The sequence below is a fragment of the Anas platyrhynchos genome, chromosome 5 (genome assembly GCF_047663525.1).
Source record: "Anas platyrhynchos isolate ZD024472 breed Pekin duck chromosome 5, IASCAAS_PekinDuck_T2T, whole genome shotgun sequence".
NCBI classification, from domain to species: Eukaryota; Metazoa; Chordata; class Aves; order Anseriformes; family Anatidae; genus Anas; species Anas platyrhynchos.
The window spans coordinates 24,608,002-24,632,500 of record NC_092591.1 but is presented as its reverse complement, the minus strand read 5'-3'; the positions used below and the strand labels follow the sequence as shown (position 1 = coordinate 24,632,500).

Here is a 24,499-nt window from a genome sequence, read left to right as displayed (position 1 = left end):
TTTAGTCTGTTCTTATAGTAACTTTTCTTCTGCCTCGCCTTGCTACCTTCACTCTATTCTTCTGCCTTTTACTTTTCATTTATTAAAGTTATCCTTGCAGTGGTTGCTTTTTTTATTTGTTTATTTTTCTTGTTGATACTTACCCTTGAAATTCTCTTAAACCAGCTGTCTGACACTGCCAGCTCTCTGGTTTGGTCTACATCCCATGAACACGCATCAGAACTTCTCACTATGGATGAGGAAAGTTTTGTGGATAGCATCAACTCTGCCTTTGTGAGTATCAGCCTTGCAGCAGGTATGGGGGTGACTGTTGTAATTGTGAAAAGTACAATGGAATCCTACAGCTTAAAGGATAGCAATAGGAAAGGTGGATTCTCAAGTTTCTTCCTCTGGTGGGGTTGATATTAAAAGGACAGTTAGCAAAGGAAGGATGACCCTTTGGCCATTCTTCTATGTTAGTTCTGAAAGGCACTGGAGAAGTTGGATTGAATTTCTGAAAGATGGGAAGAGTAGACTTATCCTAGTTGGAAGCTTACATGTCCTAAAGTGATGAAGGTTGTTTCTTCTGCTGCATATTTTTGTCCAGGTGGTTAAAATTCAATATTTGGAGCTAGTTCATTTTTTTTCTACTGGGTTCTTTTTTATGTCTCATTTGGGTTAACATCTAACGATCTCTCTTCATTTGTTTGCATGTTTCAGTGGAGCAACGTAAACCACACTGACTTCATCGACACTGCTGGGGCCATGTTTCGGTCTGCTATTTCATTCCTGAAACCCTCGGGGACTGCAGTCCGTCAGCTGCCCCCAAGCGTCGCTAAAGTAGACCCAGAGAGCCGAGCCATGTTCCCCCTTGGAATGGGGCATGCAACAGAGTATGTCCAGCACCGCGTGGCTCTCATTGGGTAAGGTCCCCGCTGGGTGAGTGGGTGGCATGTGGTTAGAAATGATGTGAGCATAGTGACTCCCAGTTAACAACAGGGTGGTTAGAAATACAGCTATACTTGCAGTTTGACTTTAACCACACCTCGTTTATATCATTTGCTCTTGTGTCAACAAAACCCTTTGGTGTGAGGAGCTTTTTGTGTGCTTCCTATGTAAATTGGGTGATAATTATTTTTCTTTCCTGGTTTGCGTAGTTCAGCAAAACAATGCAGCATCTCATGAAGTTGTACTTCCCCAACGTTGTAGCAGTCATTCTGTGTACCAGTTTGAGTTTTAGCTCACTTTTCCTGAACACAAATGACTAGACTTACAGATAATTCTGGATAGAATGTCATAGGCCTTTGTACAGTGATTTATAGAAAGAGGAAAATACCACAGTGTTTACATTCTAAGGCTGAATGTACTCTTCTCCCCCACAGCTGCAGTACCTTGCTAGTTTATAGTAATTCTTGGATGCCACATTGCCTTTCAGATACTTTCCTTCTTTCCAACTTCTGAGTCACTCTGTGCTTACGAGCACACTGTGCTTTATATCTCATTAATGTTTTAAATGTGTGGTCTTACATTTCATAATCAAATTTTATTTCTTTAGGAAATGTGTTAGATTTTGTTCTTTACAGATAACCCAATTTTGATTTTATTGTAAGTAGACTTACTTTCATAGATAAACCACTATCTTGTGTTCACGATGGCTGTCTACTTTGTGTTGTGAAATGTGACACATCACCTCACACCTGATCGAACTATTGTGAGACAATAGTTCACCCCTTTTTCTTGCACCTTTGAACTGGAGAGATAGTCAGGTAGTTCAGCATAGCATACAAGGAGAGGTACTGGTTAAAGTTGCATATGCTGCTCTAGGATCAATTTCATTGCAAAGAGTTTGACAGCCTTTTGACTTTCTTCAAGAAAGGGTCTAAATTTCTGTCTTTTCTTGCTCTAGGGATGCAGCACACAGAGTCCACCCACTTGCAGGACAAGGCGTAAACCTGGGCTTTCGTGATATTGCGTGCTTAACTCATCACCTCAGTGCAGCAGCCTTCAACGGGCAAGATCTGGGTAAGGATCCATGAGGTGTCAGTGAGATGTTTACTCTTACAAGCCTTTGTTGGTAATATCAGGACAAACATTGTCTCTGTTTGCAGGCTAAGTATGCTGCTATTTTGCGTTTAAAAGGCACAAGCATTTTTGAAGCAAAACTGTTGGATGCATTTTCCGTCCTTAAAAACCTCAAAGATGCTTTAAACACACAGAAGGATGGTAGTTAAAGAGGTGGTGAGATGAAGACCACTGGCTGATGGAATGAGGTCTTTATTAAGATAGACCATTTCTCTGTTGTTTCTGTGGTTTTCAGTTGTCTGTGGAGACTGATATATAGACAAGATGCACAACTTCTTCTGGCAAGACAGTTTTAATATGAATATTCAATTATCTCTTCCAGGATCCTTAAGGCATCTCTTAAAGTTTGAGACAGAACGGCAGAGGCACAATGTCTCCTTGATAGCTGCTATTGATATATTGAAGAGGCTTTACTCCACGAGCCTGGCTCCCTTGGTGTTGCTGAGGACATGGGGATTGCAAGCAACAAATGCCCTGCCTCCCATCAAAGTAAGATTCTTACTTTAGTGAGGGCTGTGCAAAGATTCCAGAATTGCTCAAGTGTACACAAGCTGTTGAAGTAAAGAAAAACACTTTTTGGTTGGAAAATAACTTCTTCAAACTGAGGTTTTATGTTGTAACGAGCCTGAGGATTTCCTAAATAATTTGTGGCTCAGTGGTTTTAAGTTTCTCCTGCAGCGCAGGGGAAGATGAAGGATCTGGGTGTCTGCTGTACCTCGGTAATTATGGGTTAAATGTCACGAGGAGTCTCTGGCTTTATTTTGCTACGGAATGCAAACATGAAACTTTGAACTGCATTCCAGAAAGGCACCGTGAAAAAACAGCCCTACAAAAAAACAAATCTTTACTAAAGAGCAAGACATCGGGTGACTTGACAGACACAGTGTGCAGCTCAGACAGGTATCTGTTTCCCTGCTGTTCTGCCTTGTTGACTTGCACTTCAGCCAGGAGAGGACAAGTTTTTAACGGAGGTTACCTGAGGAAGGTGTTGGCAAGCAGGTTCAGTCTTAAACGCAGAACCTCTATTTGCAGCCAACCTCCTTGAATTTTGCTCAGTCTTAACTTAGTTGTTGGACTGTCGTGATGTTCATTCATGTATTCTCAGAGCTCCCAAACACCCTCAAGTTAGATTCTTTATTTCTGGATTTGACTGTTACGGCACAAATCAAGTCAGCTTCTTTCCTATTAAGTACAGGTGGCAAGTTTCCTATGTCATGTCACAGTGAGACACTAGGCTGAACTGAAGAGCAGTTACTTCAAGATGGAGCAGTTGCCACTGGCAAGGTGTCTCTATTAGTTGTACTAAAAAGAATGACACCCTGCTGCTTCAGGGCTCAGCATTTTTAGTTTCTTTGTTTAAAGCAGAAAAACAGATGAAGGCCTCTTTTTCTAAGCTCAGAATCTATCGGTTGCATCTCTGCTTTGTGCTATTTGAGAAGGAACAGGATTCTGCAATTTCTTTAATTTTGTTGCATATATGGGTAGGTGCTCTGCACTTGACAAAAAAAGGCTGACAAGGAACTTGTCCTTGTGGAGATGGGAAGGAGACTATAGCTGCTTTCTAGAATGTACACATCTGTACCAGTTTACAAATTACTTTTCTTTTTCCTCCCCCATTTTAGGAGCAAATCATGGCTTTTGCCAGCAAGTGATCTGTTTTCAGTTTGGAACGGCAGCTTGACAGTGAGTGCATTACCCTTACAAAGACTGTGACTGTTGTGAATCTTCGAATCGTGTTATTTTAATTTAACAATAAAAATGAGGGATTGAGCTGTGTTTTACACCATCCACTGGTTTATGCAGAACTTGTCTCATCTGCTCTCCTCAAGAAGATTTAGGGTTTCTTCCTATAGTACGTGGTCTCTTAAGCCACTGAACTGTCTATGCAATGTGCTTTTAATTTGTGCCTTCTGAATATAAGACTGAGCTGGAAACAGCTTTCTGGGTTATCTCCTGGCATATGCAGTGCTAAATTTTGCTAGTTACAAATTTTGCTGCTTAATTACTTTCAGTTTTCCCTGATGTGATTTCTGGAAGTGTTATTTTGTTTCTGGGTTCTTACCACTTCCTGGACTCAAAAAGGAGGGGTAACTTGCAGCAGCAGAGAGCCACCTCCCGATGGTAGATACCTATGTTTTAAAGTTCTAATCTGTCTCCTTCACTTTTCCCCCTGCCACTCCCTTGGTGCTTTATTTAATAATGGTGTTTCTTGGTTAGTCTTAAGGGCTCTCCCATAAAAAAAAAGAGATGCAAGATAACATCTAGGAAAGAAGACATCACCACAAAGTTATGAATATTGTTAAAAATGCTTTAATTACTAAAATAGAAATTCAAGATATTCTGTCTTAGGTTCCAAACACCAGCCTCCTGTGTTAGACATTTGAGACTCACAACGTTGAGTGAGTACTGCTACTGGGCACAATTTACATGTACAGTTAACCAGTATCAGGAATTAACACCACAAAGAATTCAACATAAGTTTTTGACTGAAAACCATTACTTGTGCTTCTTCAGTCACACATACTAGTCAGTTCCTGTTAGTGAGGATAAAAGACGTTACGAAGGAGGAGATAAAAAATCAGTGATGCAAGCAAAACTCTTCCCTTAAAAGGCTGCTTAGTCTTTAAACAAATAAATAATCTCATTGCACTAGGGTAAGTGTGAGGATGTGACTGGCTTCTCTATATCCTCAACCCACCTTTAGTAAGTAAGATGTAAACAGCAGGGGCCCAATTCTGCAGTTTCTTGCAAAAGAAACTTTGAGCTGAGTTCTTGTTTCTCTTATGACTACAGCATCAAGCCCCTGACAGAGAGCAGCAGTTAAGCTTCAGTTAATGAATTGTGCCACTGACAAATGAAGGCCCTGAGCATTCAGATTTAATGCAACTTTGGTACGGGCTAGCAGATGCTCCCACCTAAGATTCGTAGTACCAGAGTTTGAGGCAAAGAACACAGAGAACAGAGAAGAAGCTTACTCTACATGGTACCTATCTTGTTCTGGGCATCCTCCCTGCAGACAAAACCACACCTCTAAGTACTCCTCAAGGCTCATGTATATTCAGTTGGCAGATACACTGCTGCTTGTGCTTTACGTGTGATATCCCACTGTGCCATACTGTTAAGATCTAGCCTCGCTGCATATGGCTCTTGGCCCCAAGAACTAGTAAGCGGGTTTGTCGTAGCACTGGCTCAGACTGGAAGGCTTTTAGATTATTACATGAGTTAACTTTCAGGAGTAACGCACCTGCCAATTAACCACTGCAACCTTCTTTGTATTTTCCAAGAATGCAAAGGTGAAGAAAAATGTTCACTCAGAAGAAAATGAACATGTTTTCAGTCACCTTGTTGTTGAGACCTGACTGTATACTAAGTTTTGCCAAATATTAAAGCGGGGAAGAAGAAAGGTTTGTGTTTGAGAAGAGGCCAGCATTGCAGCTGGACTCCACAGTTAACTTTCCTCGTGTTAAAACAGAAGCTCCTAGTGAAGATGGAACAGAAGTTTGGTCTGGCACTGAGGAATTTCCCAACATGGATCTCTTAACAGATTTTGGTAAGGAGCATAGGTAGGATGTTCACTTCATGTTTCAAAGAAACAGTCTGAATTTACAGCAAGCTGTCAGGTGGGACAGGTACAGGCAGCTCCATCCCCACCCTCTGGACCCCCCTATTGCTGACTAAACTTGTTCACTCAAAAGCAGGCCTTGTATCCTAGTGCCATGAAACCTGAGATACAAAAATAGGGTAATTTACTCAGTCATAGTCAAATTTGCACTGCTAACAAGGAAGAGGACTAATGTTCACAGTAAGGCAAAGTTCTAAGTCTCCACTGCTTGGCAAGATTAACATCCTTGGTGCGTTAGGATGTGAGTGCACTAGTTCCTCCCCTGGCTAGGCATTACCAGTTATTTTCAAATCCAGTTTGCAGAGAAGGTACTGTGAGGGCAGTCTTGTGTTTTACAGAACTGGAAAAGGTGTGTGGTAGCATATGGGTAGGTGCAAATGCCTGACAGGAACAAAGTGTTCGTCACAAGACATGGGTGAGTAAAAGCTTCGCTTAGTCACAGGGTAATACCTCTCTCTTCCTAAAACTTGGGTAAATTTATCTTTAAGTTACATGTTCTGTGTTGAAGAGAAGATGGTCATAGCAAAGTGAGCTGTTACTAGATCAGACGTTTCATCTGAACGCATCCTTAATTTCCTTGTGGGTATAATGCGACCAGCATTTCTTTTGGCAGTGGAGTTTAAGTATCTGGCAGTGGTGACTAGTTTTGTGCCAGCACAACTGTGTGTTATGACTAGATGGTAAACGAACCAAGTTATCAGGTCTGATTGGCAGACATACTGTATGGCTCCAGACTTACAAACGGCAGCACAAAGGTAGGAACACAACAGTAGGTCACACGTGCTGTTTAAGAAACTCCTGCTGCCTAAAGAAATATGTGGTATGGTACAACCTATGTTTCAGCCAATGCCTTTCTGAAAATCATACCCAAGGAGTGCTTATAGCAGGCCCCTTGAAAGACTGGAATCTTCCTGCAATGTATTAGCTAACCTAACAGCTGGATATTTGGAACACTGAGGCTGGAAGCATCCAGAGTTGTTCAATTTCCTCTGAATGACTGCTGGTGCCATCTTTAATTCCTGTATGTCTCCCAAGCAAGCATCAATTCTGTATGCCTTAAAATAAAAGGGAGGAGAAATCACGTGTCTGTAGTTTACCACCATGTGCCAGGTATACTGTGCTTTTAGCAATGGGATGCTATACAAATGTGCTGGTGAAAGCTGGCTTTGAGCCCCTTGCAGATGCTCTGCTGGAGTTTAGGCTTTTTGACTTTCAAAAGGCAGCTTCTGGATCATTTACGACAATTACAATTATAGATTACTTATAATTTCATTATGTGTGATGCCACTCCCAGGTGAAGATCTGTTGCATAGCTTTGGTCCATGCTATACTCTGTGACTGATTCCAGCTGAACAACATACCTGGAGATTTCAATTTGCTTTCTCAAACTCTGAGGAATGCTGAAGTCCACAGGAATGTCTCAGCTCAATACGTTATCCCCAGAGACTGCAGTAAGTGAAAGGTAGCACCCAAAGTCCAGCTTGTCTCTATGTTGTTCACTTTCTTTGTTAACTATGAAGGAAGAAAAAGTAGTTCTCAACAGTTTTCTAGAGTTGTAGGTTGCACAGATAACAGCAACTACAACATAATAACACTGGAAAGATGTGGTAAATAGTTAGCCAGAGAAAGGAACTAGCGTATGTTGATTGTTAAAGAAAGAGGAAAGACAGTTTTAGGATTTAAATCTTTTTCTTACCTGTAAGAGTGTGTTGTCCGTAAATCCAAAACCTTCCTTTAATAAAGCAGTGATGTACGTGAGATCCATGCAGAGGAAAGGACTTGCTGAGTTGTACCTCTCCATGTTATCACATACTAAAGAAGGAAATAAAAAAAAACTTAGCAGAATAAAAGAGCTTTTCTCTACATTATACACTTAAACTGCCCTCAACCTAAAACCTACTAAATCAAGCCACCCACTTCTATTAATGAGTACATATAATGCAAGATACATACTACTTTACCTTCTAGGCTGGCAGTTGTGGTTTTTTTTGTTTCTTTTGTTTTTCTTAATTTGCCCACCCATGCTAGTAGCATGAGAGGGAAGAGGCTATTGCCCAAACAACCTCTCAGTCACTGGAGCTGATTCCACACTAATGTTTAAGAACACCTATCCAAAATCATCTGAGTTTCTAGGGAAATTATCTGAAATATCACTGAACTGAGGTGCTATTTTAGAAAAAAATCTGTCCTAACCTACATAACTAAGCATATCTGATGACAAAGATGGCCTACTATTGTCATAAGGATGATCATAATTGAGAGGTACTATCTTACCCTGTAGCCTAAAGGTTTAGCCATAAGTAGCATGGAGAGTTCTTTTAAGGAGGAGGTTTAAACTAGAGCACGCATTCAGAAATAAGGTTGGGGAGGTAAGGAGATGCAGAGGAGGCTGTCTTAACTTAAACAATCTCTATTCTCTTTCTCTATATTGTTAGAGATTAAAAAGGACTTAGGGTGACAGACTAACAAGTCAGCATTCTGCTAAACTCAGAGTTGCAGTTTTACAGATGACCTTCATACAGCAATGATAGGAAATTTATGCCTCTTTGCACTGCCGTTTATCAGCTACCTCCCTTCGGTTATTTCCTGAACAGAATTGCAAAGTTGCTAGCACACTGTCTCTTGTCACTGTTCTTCAATACCTTCTTTTGCAGTAGTTAGAAGCGTTGGCTAACAAAAGGCAAGTAACAAGACATGGACATGTAAGTGGAATAAAGGCTAAACAGTCTTTTTCTGAAGCCGAACACATTAAGTACTGCCTTATGGACATAGGTATTTTCAGTGATCTCCCCACCAGTATCCCAAGTCTCACGTCAATTACCTTCTTTGGCTTTTCTTTCAAAATCTCTCACTTCCAGAACACCTCCCTGTTCATAATCTGAAAAAGAAGAGGTGAGAAAACATCATCATAGACCTGAAGACGTTTGAGTTGACTCTAAAGTACAACTCAGTGATGCTGTACTAGGAATGAAATCTGTTGGTAACAGGGAACAAAGCTGCAAGTCTAACTGGAGCTGAGAGCACAAGTCTCATCTGCCAAATTCTGAACATCAAAGCTACACTGAGGGATACGCGTTTATTCCCTGAATGCACTTGGTGCATTTCTTCTTTCTGAATACCTTGCCTTTGCCCTGCTCCCCACAGCTCGTCCCCGTGGTTCTACCTTCTGGTTGACATGCTTGCATTAGATTACCCCAAATCAATTTACCAATTAGGTTGGTGTCAACTGCTCGATCATAGTAGTAGGAGAAAGCGTAGAAGGAACTTGCACGAATCTCATCTGGTTGGTGCAGTTTCCCTTTGACAACCTTAAGTACTTCCAAGTAGCAAGGCTTGAATCCTGTTTCTCCTGTCATGACAAACACAGTCAGGGTGAGCCAAAGGGGCACATCCAGCAGATGGAAGAATCACTGGCAATAGCACTAGAAGGGAAGAAGCAGGGATTAAAGAATCAGAAGAGGTCAGAAGAGCTTAGGTATCCTCTCCATAATCCAGTGTGACACCTGCATGCAGCAAGGACTCCAGATCACCATCATCAAGTGGAACTGGTTAGAATAGCTCACAGCAATGTATGAAAGGTGCGTTGAGCATACTAGAGTAGGTGCATTAAAAGCTTCCTCTGCTTCAGGCAAAGCTCCCATTGTTATGTTCTGCGGTCAGCAGAATCTCATTTACATTTGCTACCGCTTGCTAGATAAAACTTTACTTTCCTTCCCCATCATGTTGTAATTTACCAATCCACTCCACACACACCAAATCTGCAGCTCAGCAATTGTGTTCCACCCCACTGTAAGGCAAAGCAATGTCAGTCACTAAATGGGTCTGTTCTAGCCACTGATGGGAGCAGCTTCATGCGCTATTTGCAGCATTAGGGATAGTATATTTAAGAAAAAAGATTTGTTTTACAAGAAGCCACAATTTGCCTTATTTTACCTTCTTTGTTGCCACCATACCGGTACTTCACTCCCCCAAAGTGCCACTCTGCTTCCAATTGCTTTGGCAAACAAGAACTGCGGAACATTTGTCCATCCACAGCTGGAACAAAACCAGAGGGGAGTCGGAAAGGATAAAATTTAACACAGCTGTTGATTAATGTGTAGAGATAGAGAAGACTGAAAGATCTTCATTAAGGTCATCAAGCAAAAGTAAGGAAATCTGAATTGATATATCGCCATAAACTATGAATTGAATTAAACTACCGTTATGAATTAAGGTGTTGTCTCAGTCTGGAAAAGTTGTACTCATTTTGTCCTGCAAGCTACAGAGCAGTTAGTCTTGTCATTTGTTAACGAGAGATAAATGGTAGAAGGATATCTGGATAATGGCTTATCAGCATAGAAGACAAACAATCATGAGACGTAATTAATTAAACACACATACACAAACCCTAACAAACAGCACATAACTGACACAAGCAAAACAACTGAGCAAGGAAGTCAGAAACTTGTAAGACACTGATCAATGGCCACTACAGGAACTGCTAAGTATAGCCTCGAAGAGGTTTAACCACAAATACTGTAACTGATAAGAAACATGTTTGTTGTGGCCAGCACAGGTCTCATAGGAAAAAGCAGACTTCTGTGGAACGTTTGAGGGTGACTGGGGGAATGTGCAAAACTTACTACAGGATGTTTGTAGGAAGGATCAAAGGCAGGGAAAGGGGATCAAAATGTTTCAGGGAAGAGCAAATATTGGAAAATGGAGAGAAGGATAAAAGGGGGCGATCATAAGCCCCTGTTCAGCACTTTTTTCTGACTGAGGCCTGTGATCAGTCAGTAGTCAATTCCTATCTTCTTAAGCCCTATTCCCAACTGTTTTTGTTTTTTCTGACACTTGTTCCAGTAATTAACACAAGCTTGTCTATCCAGCAAGTAAGAAGCCAGGTGGGAAGATCCCAGGTTCTGGCCAGAAACCAGACAGAAGTCCCGAGGTCTTGGCATGGGTATTAGAATGACTTGAGGTCTGGGTCAGAGACTGGAAAGACTCATGAATCTATGTGTTTGGTTTAGTCGGTGAGGGTGTGTGTGGTATGCCTGTGGACCTCAAGCTAGTCAGTAAATAGGAAAGGAGGTCTGGGGGAGCCTGAGGAGGCAGTGGACACTAGAAAGACCTGTGAATTAGCTTGGCCTAAGCAGCAGTCCTTGGGAAAAGAACCTATTCATGCTGTTTACATTTATGTGCATGCTGGTAAAGCTGTGCATTTGTGGCTGGCAGTGTCTTTAGGATATTTGTGTCCACATGTGCAGTTCTGGAATTTGCACATTGGCTGAAAATGGAAATATGGAAAAGCATCTCCCTCACAAAACACTCTTTTTAAAAAGTGGTAGGCTGTTTTTGGACAGATCTATAGCAGGAAAAGATGTATGAAATACAGAAGTGAAGACACAGGAAATGGGCTGCTGACACAAGACTAAACCTACCCATCTCTTCAGAAATCTTAGATGTTCTGTCATCTGAACGTACCTTCCATATTCAAAGCTCCGAGAGTTGCTAGTCTGGCAGCTTTTAGTCCAAAACCCAAATAGCTGCAAACAACAAAGTAAGACGATACAGTTTTAATTCTTGCACATTTGGTATGCTTCAGCAATACCCTCCTCTTCCTAAATCATGGAACACCCAAAACAAATTTCCTTTCTTTGCTTCCCACTACTCTACCCTCTCTAAAGTAGTTGCATATGCAAGAACAATTCCAAGTACCAGACGTACAAATGCCTAGACACATAGACCTGTAAAAGGGGTAAATCTAAAACAGTAGAACGTGATTAGAGATGGTGTGATGTTTCTATGAGACATTCATTGAACAGCAGTAAAATGAAAACATTCATTCAATTAGTCATAAAAACAAGGGAGAAAGAAAGATATGTGAGGAGTGCATGGGGAATAGTATGGCCTTTCGTATGTCACGTAAGACTATGTGCACTTAGGGCAGAACTAACTGAATTGCAGAACGTCCCACTAAGAGGAAGATGCGCCTTTATCTCTGACTCCACAGAATACCACTGTACTCACTGCAAGCTAGGACTGAGAACAACTTTTATGAGAAAGTCATTACATGTTGCTGGCTTTAACAACGCAGTTAGATTAAAAACCTGTTGGCCTTTCATTTCCTCCTCTGTGTTTGGCTGTCAATCCCTTTAGTCACATCAATACAAGCATTTACAGAATAATCAAGGTTAAATTAACCTTTATCTCCCTCATTTTAAGGAGATAATTTTTAATGTAAATTATTTCAAGTGATATAATTTATTGTATTGGCAAATACAGCAATCAGTTACCTTGGTAAATACAAGCAGTAGGAGAGGAGGACTATTAAAACAGCTTTGTTGTCAAGTAAACATATTCTGCAATTAACTGAGTTGACATTCTGCACCCCACTAGTCATGGGCTGAGACCAAATCTCTACTATACATAGTTGAGTTCTCACTGGACTATAAGTCATGCAGGTAAACTCTGGATATCACTGCAGACATCTCAGAAACTTGTTAGCTTAACTCAGTAAGCGCAAGTAAATTCTTTCAGGCCAAGACTCCCCTCAGATGGTTCAAGAATCTGTTGTGCTCCATGGTGTGTATTAGCTGCCTGTGGTTGTCTTGTTGGTTTCTATCAGTCTAGGTTTTAATTTTTTGTCCAGTTACTGATGAGATAGGCTATTTAGAACTAAGAACTAAACATAAGAAAGCCTCAGGTGGGTTCTCTTTCCAAATATAACCAGGTTTAATTCTCACTGCTGGCATGGTATCTGCCTTTCTGCTTGGTCCGAAATATTTGGTTTGAATCCAGTAATAAGAATTCTTCTCCTTAAATATAGTGACTCATAATGCGTCCTCTTGATCTGATGGACTAATACTCCCTTACGGTGATATTAACCATAATCCTGGAACATTTCCAATCTACTAATATCTTGTTCCAGTTCAACTAAAATATCAAGCAGATAAGAAATCTAGTTAAAAAAAAAAAATTCATGGTCCCAGCAGCTGGTCATAGAATAACACAGACATTTCTGGTTCGCTCAGGGGCTGTAGAGAGATTGATTCTCCCACTGGAGACAGCAGCCTTTTTGCTCCTCACCTGTGGGTATAGAGCTTGTAGGTGCTATTAAACATTTCAAATGAGGTAAGAAAATCCCCAGGGCTTTCCTTCAAAGTTTCCTAAAAATTAAGTAGAAGAAGAAATCTTTTAGTTTTAATTAGGCAACAAAAGATAAATGATGAAATATCACAGATATACCCATAGGGTTTACTGCATGCTCAGCTGATCTGCTTTGAAAACAAAAAACAGTTTTCCAATGGTGCCCACTGCTGTAATATTTGCAATATTTAACACTGAGTTTATTTGTAACACGAAGATGCATACTGCAACGTATAATAGGGAAGTGAAACAGATCAGGATGAAAATATTTTCTAATTCAGGATACCTGATTTTTTCAGAGTACTTCTGTGCTTGTCTATATATATACACACACACACACACACCCCACTGAAATCAGCTGCACTAGCACTGTGAACTTTTGCAAGTCAGACTAGCGATCTCAATTCAGGAACTAGGAATAATAAAAAAAAAAATTAAATAAGTATATGCCAGATTTTCCCCAAGTTAAACAACTTGCTGATACTTAAAGAAACACTGTGCCTACTCCCTCCCAGTCTTAGTGCTGCCTTACCTCTTGGTTTAAGTACTTCCCTCTAAACTAAGCTCTTATTTCACCACCTCCAGCCTTCCTTTCAGTGTTCCCTCTGTGTGCACCTCTGCCCCACTGGTCCCTATTTCCTTGCCAGACTGACTCTCATATTTGGTAAATCTGAACCAGTTTCAGACTCTTTTACTGTTCCTTTCTCTTTCCAGTTCCTGAGGCCTCTGTCCCAGTTTGTGTCTTTTCTTTGCTGGGGCCCTCATCTTCCCATCCCTTCTTGGCACTGTGCATTCCTATCAGTCACTCTGCTATTCTGGGCCAAGCAGCAGAACCTGAGAGGACTGAACCTTCAGAGTTCCTGCTGCTGCCATTCAAGGAAGCAGATACAGCAAAAGCCTGTCTGCAATCATAGAGTCCTAGACAGAAGCCTGCCCAAACCTGAAAGAGATTTGGCAGTATTTAGCTTAAATCTCTCCTGTACAAATACGAACTGAGGCTTATTTTGGTCTTTGGGTAGATAGGGTGCATAGGAGCATCAGTGACATCCTGGACCCAACACATCTAGATGTTGCCAAATTTTGAGTTCTGTTCCTAAACCTTACATCACAAAAACTTTTTAAAAAAGGAGAGTGGTGAAAAAAAATCGTTTGGATAAACAACTGTCTTCCAACCCTTGCTTTCAAGAAAATGTAAAAATCTTCACACGCTCCCCAAATGAGGCAGGCAACCAGACAGATGATTATGGAGGTTTTTTAAATGTTTCTAACTTTGGCAATAGCCAAACCATAAAAAGCGTAACATGATTTTAAAACCAGGTCCTTACAGTTACCATTATATGTCCTCTGCTTACCTGTAAACCTGTATTGCATTAATGATTCTCCTGGTATTACAGTGTTTTGTCTAAAATAATACAAGAGCAAACATGCAAATGCCTCAGATTATAGAAGGGAAAAAAGCCTCTGCAAATCTAAATTCTGTCAGATGGGCAAAGCTCTTCAGAGACATCCTGAGCTTTGTTTGTGCTTTTTGGTATGAACTTGACAATAGAGGCTAGAATCAGACATGTGCTCTACTCATTCACACCATTGGTCCTGCAGTAGCAAACCCTTAAGGCCTTTTCCTGCAAGGCTGCAATAAGTTTGAATCCTGAGCTGCAACCCAGCATACTTCACAGCTCCATTTAGTCTCTGAACCCCTGATAAGCAACACTCTTTCCTGTTGGTCTAGTGCCCACTTCAGCAGGTGTTATCGACACAAAACAGAGGACAAGCCCAGCGTCCTAGAGGCTCTGCTGAACACGATAAGGTTGCACATCAGGTTTCAACATGACCCACCACGGCAGAACTAAAATATCCTGATATGAAAACCATGTGTTTTGTGGTCCCCAAACACCTGTTTGAGAATTTTGATTCATGTAAACAAAATATGTTAAACTACTTCAGAAATACCAAGAGTAACAAAGACAACTTGACAACACTGAGGTACAGAACTGCTATATTGCCCTTCCACTGCTTAACATCCATGTTATCTTTTCAAGCAAACGTTGGACTTGGATCCCAGTTCAAACTGTTTCTAAAGAGTTACAGAATTTCTGACAAATCCAGCAGAGATGCACTTGGGACCAAGATGGGAATTCTCACAGGAAATTAGAATAAATAAGAAAAAGAGGGGTTGGCTGTGCTATAATAAATACGAACATTCACTCCATGAGATTGCAACCTCCCCATAACACTATTTAGGGAGGATCTGCTACCAGACTGGGAGAAAAAAAAAAAAAAAGAAAAAAATTCAGAAGAGAACCTAAATTTCTTGTAAAATGCAAGAATACTCCCTGGAAACATGCTACATTTATCGAATGAAAATTGTCTGCATTCAACGGGCTTTCCCAGCCTGGGTCTAGAAAATAAAAACTGTTTCTCTTTGGCTTTATCTATTTGCTTGCTTTCTTTTTCCTTCCTCCTTACCCTCTGTCTGCGAAAGCCTATCAGCCAACTGCTGATGTCAAAGCATACAGATGTTCAGTACATTACAGATGCTCTGCTTGTGTCAGCGCTGACAAAATGAAAGCACGGAGCACAGCACTGCCCACATCTCCCCACTGGCCTTGAGGTCCCAACCCACTCGCTTGTACCCACTCCTCACCTCGAATCGTGGCAGAAATGTGATTTGTGTTGAGGCTCCTCCCAAGTCCAGGGTCCCAACAGTGTGCTGGTTCTGGCCAGACAGCTGCCCTGCAAACAACAACATGCTCAGAACACCCCAAAGTGGTAAAATGCTAAAACATGGATACTGCGCGTACGTTCAGGCAACCGAAATGTTATCACGTTAGCACAGCAATACAGGAAGGCTGAGCTGGCCTTCAAAGACAAAAGCCATCACAGAGAAAAGGTTGGCAAAAAAGACGATATTAAGAAAAGATTCATAGGATTTTTTTTTCCCTTGATTCCCATTTCACCTCCGAAGAGACAAAAGCAGATAGATCTTTTGGTATGCAGCAAAGGCTGAAAAGCAAGAGAAAACATCTCCTGTAAAAGACTGCTGGAGAGTACATACATTCTGTAACTACCATGCAGCTGGTGAAGAGCAGTAGGATAATAAGGGTACAGTAAGAGCAGACCAGTTATCATTTGTCTTCATCCAAAACAGCTTTTTTTTTTTTTTTTTGCTTGCTCATGTGGATACTGCAGTACTGATTTTTTTTTTCTCTTCACTAGATTGCACTCTCAGACCTTCCTAGAGCCAACAGGGTTAAAGCACCATGGTGTTCCCTGTTAGGCCATGTTTGTTGCATAATTCATGCTGGAATGAAGAACACCGTAAAACCCTGTTTCCTACCTCCTGGCAGATTGCAGTACCAACCCCCTACATACATTACAGCTTGCCAGTGCCTCCCAGTCCTGAGTAATTCCTGGCGCCTTCTGGATCAAGATGCCTTCATCTTGCCACAGTTGTGGCTCAGCCTCCAAAACACAGTTTGCCCAAGACAATCCACTGCTTTTGCATTGTGCCACAGCGTGAAGGAAAAGGAAAGTATAGCAGCCAAGGCAGAGGAACTTAGGGTGATCGCCATTGCAGAAAAGACTCAAGTTCATGTTTAAAGTGAAGTTATACAGAATTAGCTACCTGTCAAAAAGTTCACAGTAATCCAGGCTAAAATTCCTGCAAAGAGCGAAAAGGAAAAAAAAGTCACTACTGAATACTCTCATGACCTCCTGCTCACTCTTATCACCACTCCATGTTATTTATTTAGTAATAATTTCCAGGTAATGTAATATAAGCACCCCAAGACTTCAGACATTAATTCAAACTTACAAATAAATGATATGATGCATTACTGATGTATTAAAAGCTCATAAGGTGGGATAGGTAGAACATTCCTAGTATCTATGCAGCATGCACAAGAATCACTTCTAATATCCAAACAGTACACAAAGAAGCAATGAGCAGACACAATGTACAAGTTTCCTTGGGCACTTTTTTGTCAGCATTTCAATTTCTAATCTGAAAGTTGCATGGACACTGCTCTGTGTTTATATGTTGTGGTTTGTGTGATTACACTAAAAACAGTAGCAGCCAGTAGAACACAAACAACTCCTCTTGGACTCCAGCAGCTTTCTTAATGTTGGGGTGATTATCACCCAAACACTGGCAAACGTGTGACAGCACAAGAGGTGGGAATTTTAAATAAACCTTGGCAAGCTACACTGTGCGCTATTATGCCTCCTTGGTCCTGCTCCCCGTTAATGCCCCACTTCTCCCTGACACGCACTTCGTCTGTTAATCCTAGTGGCATATTGTGCATTACACCATGCTTCATCCAATACTTGCAGACTTTTATGTTCCTTCTCTTTTTCTCTTGGCCCATATGGACAGATTTTGCTCTTTAATCTGTCTCCGTGTATTGGTTGTTTAAGCTTCATGGTAATTCTGCTTTCCCTGAACACCCTCCAACTGGCAATATACCTGCCATAACGAAGTGTTCAGAACTGAATGTAACATCACAGATGGCTCTTATCAGACATCCATACAGAATTATTACCTGACTGTTCTCCAACGTAATAAAACTGGATATGAAGCCAAAATGCAACACTGGTCTGTTCTGCACTGCAAATTCATTTACTAATTATCACTCACTCCAAGCCTAAAACGTTTTTTGTATTTTAGATTATTTCCTGTTACTTTATTAGTTGCATTTTTACAATCTGATTTATTTTTATTATTATTATTCTATCACCTATTTAGATTTCTATTATTTTAATGCTTGGCAATTGTCCTTCATTCTTCTCTAATAGTCACAATGCTTCCAACCTTACCTCAAAATTGATGAGATAATTGTAATGGATTTTTTTTAATGCTGACATTGCAAAATCATAGAATCATAGAATATCCTGAGTTGGAAGGGACCCTTAAGGATCATCAAGTCCAACTCTTGACACCGCACAGGTCTACCCAAATTGACTAGGCGCTTTTGGTAAGCTTCCTAGCTTGCTGATACCCATCATGGAACCTTTCAGAAGTGGACACCGTATTTATTTATTTCCTCTAGTGACCACAAACAGGCTTCCACTGGTTAGCCTGCATACTTGGAGATGAGGTTCTGATTGGGAACCTCAGAAGGTTTTGGAGGAACCTTCGCTTGGCTAACTCATAAACCTCTCTGTGTGGGGCTAGAAACCTTTTCTTCTTTCCTCCAATTTAGGTGACCATTTATCTCTCCCTCTCACATTCATAAGATCTTTCTCTTGCTTACTCTCTCCCCCTCTTTGCTTTTGCTTTTTCCTCCTCCTAAAACATACCTTCATAAGACCCATCCATGATGCTAACACTGTCTTCTGGAACAAGAAATGGTGATTCCTCAAAGACTTCTTTCACCTGAAGAAAGAAATAATGATTCAGTGCCTTGGTCCAAAGAGTCTTGCTCTGCTCTGACAGTGACAGAAAGTTTTCTTTTTTGCAGCAGTAGAAAATAACAAGAGTGTGTGGTAGACAAAATGCTTCCTCTTCCAAGGGCCAGTAAAGAAAGAAAAAAGAATCCTAGGTCTGTCTCCCCATGTCTCCTATCCACAGCAAAGCAAGAGGATTTCAGGACTATATGAAAAAGCATGAAACTCAGACTTCACAGACTGTCGCAGGATTACAGTCACTTCTCATAGCTGAAATTTGCTGAAGGTAAGCAGACTGGAGGACTGAGGCATGAAAAATGAAATAGGGAGAGCAATACTATTGCACCAAGAGACCTTAGTATTACCTCTAAAAGTAGAGCCTGAGCCTTCTCCTCTGACAGTAAACGCAGTCCAGCTGTGGCTTTTAGCACTACCGGGGTCTTCTTCCAGAGATGAGGAGGCACAGCATCTATGGCCATGTCCAGCAATCTTTTGACAGTTTCAGCACCCTAGAAGGAAAAAGAAGTTGTTTTACTTACAGTTTCCTCCTACAGGCCATCAGAAAATGACCTTCCCAATTCCTCCTCAAAACCACTAAAACCAGTATTCAATAGCAGAAAATATCTCACCCACAACCAAAAGAAGCATGAAAACTGTGCTAGGCGTCTCATATGAGGAGAAGAATATCTGCATTTCAAGGTCATATATATTAAGAAATGGAATTGAATTTCATTGTTTGTGGAAAGTATTTATTGAGAGGATGAAGGGAGGCAAGGGAACTGAGTATCCGACAAACCTAGACACCTTGCAGTATGATGAAACTAAATGGTGCAATTACTGACTGAAGACGCAAAAGTCGGGGGAATGTCTGCAGATTTCACTAAGTGTAATATAAGAATTCCAAGTGAGCCCACAGAAAGTAGTTTAATTATAATGACAGCCGTAGAGAGGTTAACACATGAGGCACAGGCATCACTGCTGGGCACCTAATTAGTTACACTGCTCTAATAATTAAAGTTTGGCATTAGCAATAAACATTGTCCTATGAAATTTCTAGAAATGTCTTTTGGGGAAGACATTTCTCCTCTCCTACCCAATAAACAAGACAATTTAGTGAAATCATGGGAGATCTCATCAAAATTAAAAAAAAAAAGAAGAATCTCAAAGCCATTAAAGCCATTCACTCTTTTCTAACATTTTGCACTCAAATTCCTGCAGCACTGAACGTAGCTAAGAGAACTGAGAAACCTGCTGCTCTCCCTAAGCACTGAGATTGCTACAGCACACAAGGGACAGGATCTAATCTATCACTTCCCTGACACCTCCTTTAGCTTGTGAAAGAGCTTGCTGTCAGCACAGGGGATCTGGGAAATGGCAACTTAGTTCAGGACTGGCCCTGTGTATCACAACAGGATTCTTTTAGCTCTTTTTGCCTTGCTGGTCATTTCTAACTCCTGATTCAATGGAGTGGCCTGGAACAAGTGTGTTGCATTCACAACCATTCACATTTGAAAATAAAGAGGGCTGCACTTAACTTAAATTTCTTATTACAATTTTAAATTAATATATCAATTAATACATCTGATTGTGGAAGGTGGAACTGTCCAGCTGTGTTTTGAAACAAGAAAATCAAAGTCCTGAGGCAGTAGAACAGTAACTGCCCATAGCAGAATTCAGCTAACATGGTGATCAAATACCTGAACTGCTCACGAATGAATTGTGTCCTACATCTATCACTGCGCAATGGCTTCCAAGATAACAGCTAAGAATCAAAGCAAACAAATTACTGAAAGTCTGGTGACAGGGACAGAGAATACACCTTGAAAAATATTAAGGCCTGACTTAACCAGCTAATTGCATTCTGACTCTTCCCCTTCTCCCTAACTGATTAACAAAAAACAACTTCTGTAAATAGGACTATATACACAAAAAGTTAAACATTTTCATCAGTCAGAGAAAATCCTATTTGCTAGTCAGTGTAGCATGACTAAAAATGAAAAACCCAACAGTCCTAACCTCTCATAGAAATCAAAAGAAAATATGCACATTCTGAAAAGTGACCAGCACTGAAAATTTCAACCAAAAGTAAAAACTGAGAAAATTATTAGTATATGAGCCAGGAATATATGCTTACGTACATTTGGGGAAGCTATAGGGGAAATAAATATTGAATACGGATGCTGCTAGAACCCAAAATCACTTTGTCTTTGGAATTCTCAAAGGCATACAGCCTAGTTAGATCTAGCATTGAAGCAATTAAGCAAGCCATCATTCCACTGACGAAATATGTAAAGCAACAGCTCCCATTTCACCATGTAAGAATTAATTCACAAAAGTAGAGCAATAGATTTAGAGAGACAGTAGCAGAACCTTTACCCTTTTTCATGACTCCCAGCAATTACACTTAGCAATATTTGAACTGCTTGATAGAGTCCAGCTGATGTTAGTAGAAGTAAGATCAGCTCAGAGGGAAGGAGGGAGAGCCTTACCTTTTCAGGCTGATCAGCATAGGCAGAAAGGCCTGGCTTCACAGACTCAAAGATTTCTCCTTCCAGCTCTGGCAGGCTTTCTGCACAAATGAAACATTACACAAAGCAGTCAACAACTCAAATCTTTTTCGTTAGCTTGGTTGTCTTCAACACTGGTAAAGTGACTATCCTTGATTTCCCTTTGCAAATGCTATTTCCTTCCCAAAACAAACACTGCTCCTTCATTTCACAAACATATTCAACAGAACACTACCCTTATATCTTCCATATTCATGAACAATTTATTATGAACACATTGTTATAATTAGAGGTTATAATTCTAAGTTAACACATTGTTCTAATTAGAATGTTGCCCAGAGAAATTGTGAATGCCCCATCCCTGGAAGTGTTCAAGGCCAGGCTGGATGGGGCTTTGAGTAACCTGGTCTAGTGGAAGGTGTCCTGCCCATGGCAGGGGCGTTGGGACTAGATGATCTTCTAAGGTCCCTTCTAAACCATTCTATAATTCTCTAAGTACGTTCATTTTGCATTTGTGAACCACAAATTATAGCAATGTAATACGATCATTGCCTAATCCTAATGAAATTTCTTTCTGTCTCCAAGCTAATTGTGAAATTTTAATTCTTATTAAGACACATACAGTCAGCTCCTGAGTATCCTTAAGTGATTCATGCAGCTCACAAACACAGGGATGGCTGAACAGAGCTGGCTGGCCTCAGGCATCTGGCTGCAAAGCCAAACAAACGTGACCGTTGCTCCCAGAGTGGCTTGGGTCTAAAAGCTGTCCCTGAGTATTGTGTATGAGAAGTCAGGGTGAGTTCCTGAGAGCTGGACATTGTACCGGCCCTTCCCAACTAACACTGAACTCATGTGAAGCCACACAGGAACTACGTGTGGCCCTGAAGAGCTCGTTGACAGTCTCACCACCAGCCTTTAACCAGTGCAATATTCGCTGAGTCACTGTCCCCAAGCTGATTCACCCTCCTGAGGGCTGCTACATGGGCAGCCAGCTCGAGTACCTTCCTTGGTGGTTACAGCTCTTTAATTTAATGATTTTGATTTGTTATAAAATATGACATATACAGATATGTAAAATTTAAGTATTCCTTGATATAATTCAAGGTGCAAACTGACACAGGGTCTTACCTGGGCTCTTCTGCACAAAGGTGTAAATATGAATCCGTGTTCCAGTGCTTCCTGCATCGAACATTATGCCATAAAAAGTGTTGGCCTTTGCATTTATAGGGCACACATTAGGTGGAAAGAGATCCTGGAACCACATGACTCTGTTTGAATGGGAATGAACAAAGGAAAAAGAAGAAAACACCAGTGCTAGAAGGACGGGGAGTCTGGAAGATGCCATCCTGCCAGATCCACTTGAGCAAGTCAAGCATGGATGAGCAGTCATAGAGCTGGAGTAGTTCCTGTAAAGAAAAAAAAAAAAAAAAAGAACAAAAATTACCAAGAGCCCTCTCCTAACAAAGTCTATAGAAAAAGTTCTGTCTGTACACATATATTTTGTCCTTTGGAAAGAAAAATGCTTTTCAGCACCTCATCCAAAAGATGTTATTTACTGTATTTTGGTGCTACAGCTGCATGTAAGTGATTTGTTCTTTCAGAGTAAAGGTTTCTCCGCTTCCCAAATGCAGAAGAGTCAAAGTAATCCTCTCATCTCATATTTCTAGTTCTCACTTTACTTAGTGAATTTTTTAACTTGGCTTAAAGGTTCTCAAGATTTACAGCCCCCAGAAACTCCAAAAAGCCCAAATGTTATCCGAACAGAAGTATCATCAAAGAAGAGCTCAGGGCAGAACCCCTTTGCCCTAATATTTACACGCGTGAGATGCTGTGGCAGAACACAAGTGTTATTCAGACAAACAAAGAGAATTTCATCTCAGGCTATGAACAGCTGCTGGGAGAGGTCAGCGCATGGAGCGAGGCTTCCAGCAGCATCCCGGTCCCTGGGAAAAGCCCGTGCTGCACAAGAGGGACTGATCTGTGATGTGCACCTGGGGCTCTACATCTCGGTATTTCTCACACTTCTCATTTCTGCCTTCATTTTATTTATTCACTGTTTTCTTCTGGCACAGTTTTCATTCTCAGAATTAGGAAACAACAACCTGACACACACTGATGCCTGGACCAGTCACCCTGAACACTCAGGTTGCTTAGAGCTTCTAACATCAGCTTCTAGCAAGGTGCGTGACACAGTACTGGATATCCAGACACAACAACTATTCCTCCTCTCTGTTAACATGCAACTCTTTGCATATATTTTTACTAAGAAATGCTAACAAAGGAAAGACGTGGGCACAAAAACGATAGGGCTCATCATTCACTCAGTTAAACAGGAAGGTTGTTTGCATATTAGCAGCAGAAATGAGCGTGTGGTCAGATGCCCCACCTTGTGCCGTATCACCTGCACTGACATCCACCTGGAGCACTCGACACAGAGGGTTCATCGGCCCATCAGACATGGGTTTACCCCTCCATGTGCCCACGGTGCTGAATGTTTTACCTCATACACCTATTCCTCTGCTCTGCCCCAGCCCCTCACCTGCTTCTATTCCTAACAGTCAGTTATCTTTTAGTGATCTGTTCGGCCCCACTATGTTCATTCTCTCAACATCTTTATTTCCAACCTCTATCCTATAATTATCCATTCCTAATCCTAACCTCTCTCCTTTCCCTTCTATGTGAATTTTATGTAACCTCTGTTTCCACATACCTTTCACCCATGCCCAGAGAACTCACCCTTCCCTCCCAGAGGCAACCCTTATACAACTTCCATTATTTCAGCCCTTCACCTTTGTCCCTAACTACAGCAAAATGAGATTAACTTTTACCCATTCTCACTAAACACGTCACACTAGGTCATTCTGTGAGTGCCTTTCTAACTCAGTCAAGTGTTCAGCTATCTCCGGAGCAAAGAAAACGCCCAGCCCGTTGCAGAAGGGTAACCTTGCTTATCTTCTGCGACCTTTAGTTGAGTCCTCCCTTTCCTAGGAGAGGCACAGAGGCATGTGCAGGAGCGCTGACTCTCGATCCACTCTGCCTTACAAACACATTGTGAGAAGCGATTTTATTGTTCCCCAAACATGCAGCAGCCCTGGCCATCAACTGCAATCGGTCATGGTTTCTAAAGCATTTGCATTTTATGCAGTAGTAACTGAGAAGTTAGTTCCAACCTGTAAAAACTTGAACCGCTGTCCTGAACAGAGTTCATGGAAAGTGCTGAGCTGTTTGGCAGCTTCATAGCTAGGGATTTGAGTACCACGCAGCTGGAATTACCCACATTTGCTTCATCACAGTAAGGAGGTCTGCTGAAAATCCAAGCTGCATCATTTAACCAAATATGAAGCCACACAAATGAGTACTACCTTAGGTGGTCAGGAGAGGTGTTGTTACACAATGTAAGTATTTTGTTTACTGAACAATCACAAATAAAACCTGAGCACCTGCCTTAAGAACAAACTCCAGAGTCTTGTTACAGACAGTGCATGTGACACTTACATAAGCCTCACAATCTCGGTTGATCCGAAAATATCCAACCAACTGCCATCATTAATACCAGCTTTTCTTGCCAGATATCCTAATAGATGAGCCTTGGTCTCCCTAAACTCTAAATTCACTACAATTATCTTCTGTATCCCTTCTCAGCCATCCAACACCATTTCACACTTCCCATTCTCTACTTCTCCCCTGAACTCTTGTCTTTCTTTCCACCTTTATCCACCCAAACAACAACAACAAAACCAACAAACCTCAGGATCACCTCTCTCATTAAGAATGAAAAAAGTATGCTGAGCCTCTT

At 41.1% G+C, this 24,499-nt stretch overlaps 2 protein-coding genes across 6 annotated transcripts in view; one reads left to right on the top strand and one right to left on the bottom strand.

Moving 5' to 3' along the window:
- The window catches only part of COQ6 (coenzyme Q6, monooxygenase), a 20,114-nt gene extending 3,707 nt beyond the window's left edge, over window positions 1–16,407 (top strand). The window contains exons 8-13 of one of the 2 annotated variants that reach the window (XM_072038463.1): window positions 166–273; window positions 700–902; window positions 1,886–2,001; window positions 2,384–2,550; window positions 3,684–3,744; window positions 16,028–16,407. In XM_072038463.1, the coding sequence (XP_071894564.1) occupies window positions 166–273; window positions 700–902; window positions 1,886–2,001; window positions 2,384–2,550; window positions 3,684–3,713 (624 nt within the window). In that variant the 3' untranslated portion in view covers window positions 3,714–3,744; window positions 16,028–16,407. Of the gene's footprint in view, window positions 1–165; window positions 274–699; window positions 903–1,885; window positions 2,002–2,383; window positions 2,551–3,683; window positions 3,848–16,027 lie in introns of those variants that run through there. The other variant, XM_038180795.2, reaches the window with a different exon arrangement.
- ENTPD5 (ectonucleoside triphosphate diphosphohydrolase 5 (inactive)) overlaps window positions 4,356–24,499 on the bottom strand; it is a 21,418-nt gene continuing 1,274 nt past the window's right edge. For all 4 annotated transcript variants that reach the window (XM_038180796.2, XM_027459618.3, XM_038180799.2 and 1 more), the window contains 13 exons: window positions 21,832–22,109; window positions 20,686–20,765; window positions 18,562–18,705; window positions 18,110–18,185; window positions 16,437–16,472; window positions 15,456–15,544; window positions 12,752–12,831; window positions 11,147–11,208; window positions 9,617–9,718; window positions 8,892–9,032; window positions 8,505–8,561; window positions 7,380–7,495; window positions 4,356–7,195 (listed from right to left, as the gene is read on the bottom strand). In XM_038180796.2, the coding sequence (XP_038036724.1) occupies window positions 7,109–7,195; window positions 7,380–7,495; window positions 8,505–8,561; window positions 8,892–9,032; window positions 9,617–9,718; window positions 11,147–11,208; window positions 12,752–12,831; window positions 15,456–15,544; window positions 16,437–16,472; window positions 18,110–18,185; window positions 18,562–18,705; window positions 20,686–20,765; window positions 21,832–22,093 (1,332 nt within the window). In that variant the 5' untranslated portion in view covers window positions 22,094–22,109 and the 3' untranslated portion in view covers window positions 4,356–7,108. The remainder of the gene's footprint in view (window positions 7,196–7,379; window positions 7,496–8,504; window positions 8,562–8,891; window positions 9,033–9,616; window positions 9,719–11,146; window positions 11,209–12,751; window positions 12,832–15,455; window positions 15,545–16,436; window positions 16,473–18,109; window positions 18,186–18,561; window positions 18,706–20,685; window positions 20,766–21,831; window positions 22,110–24,499) is intronic.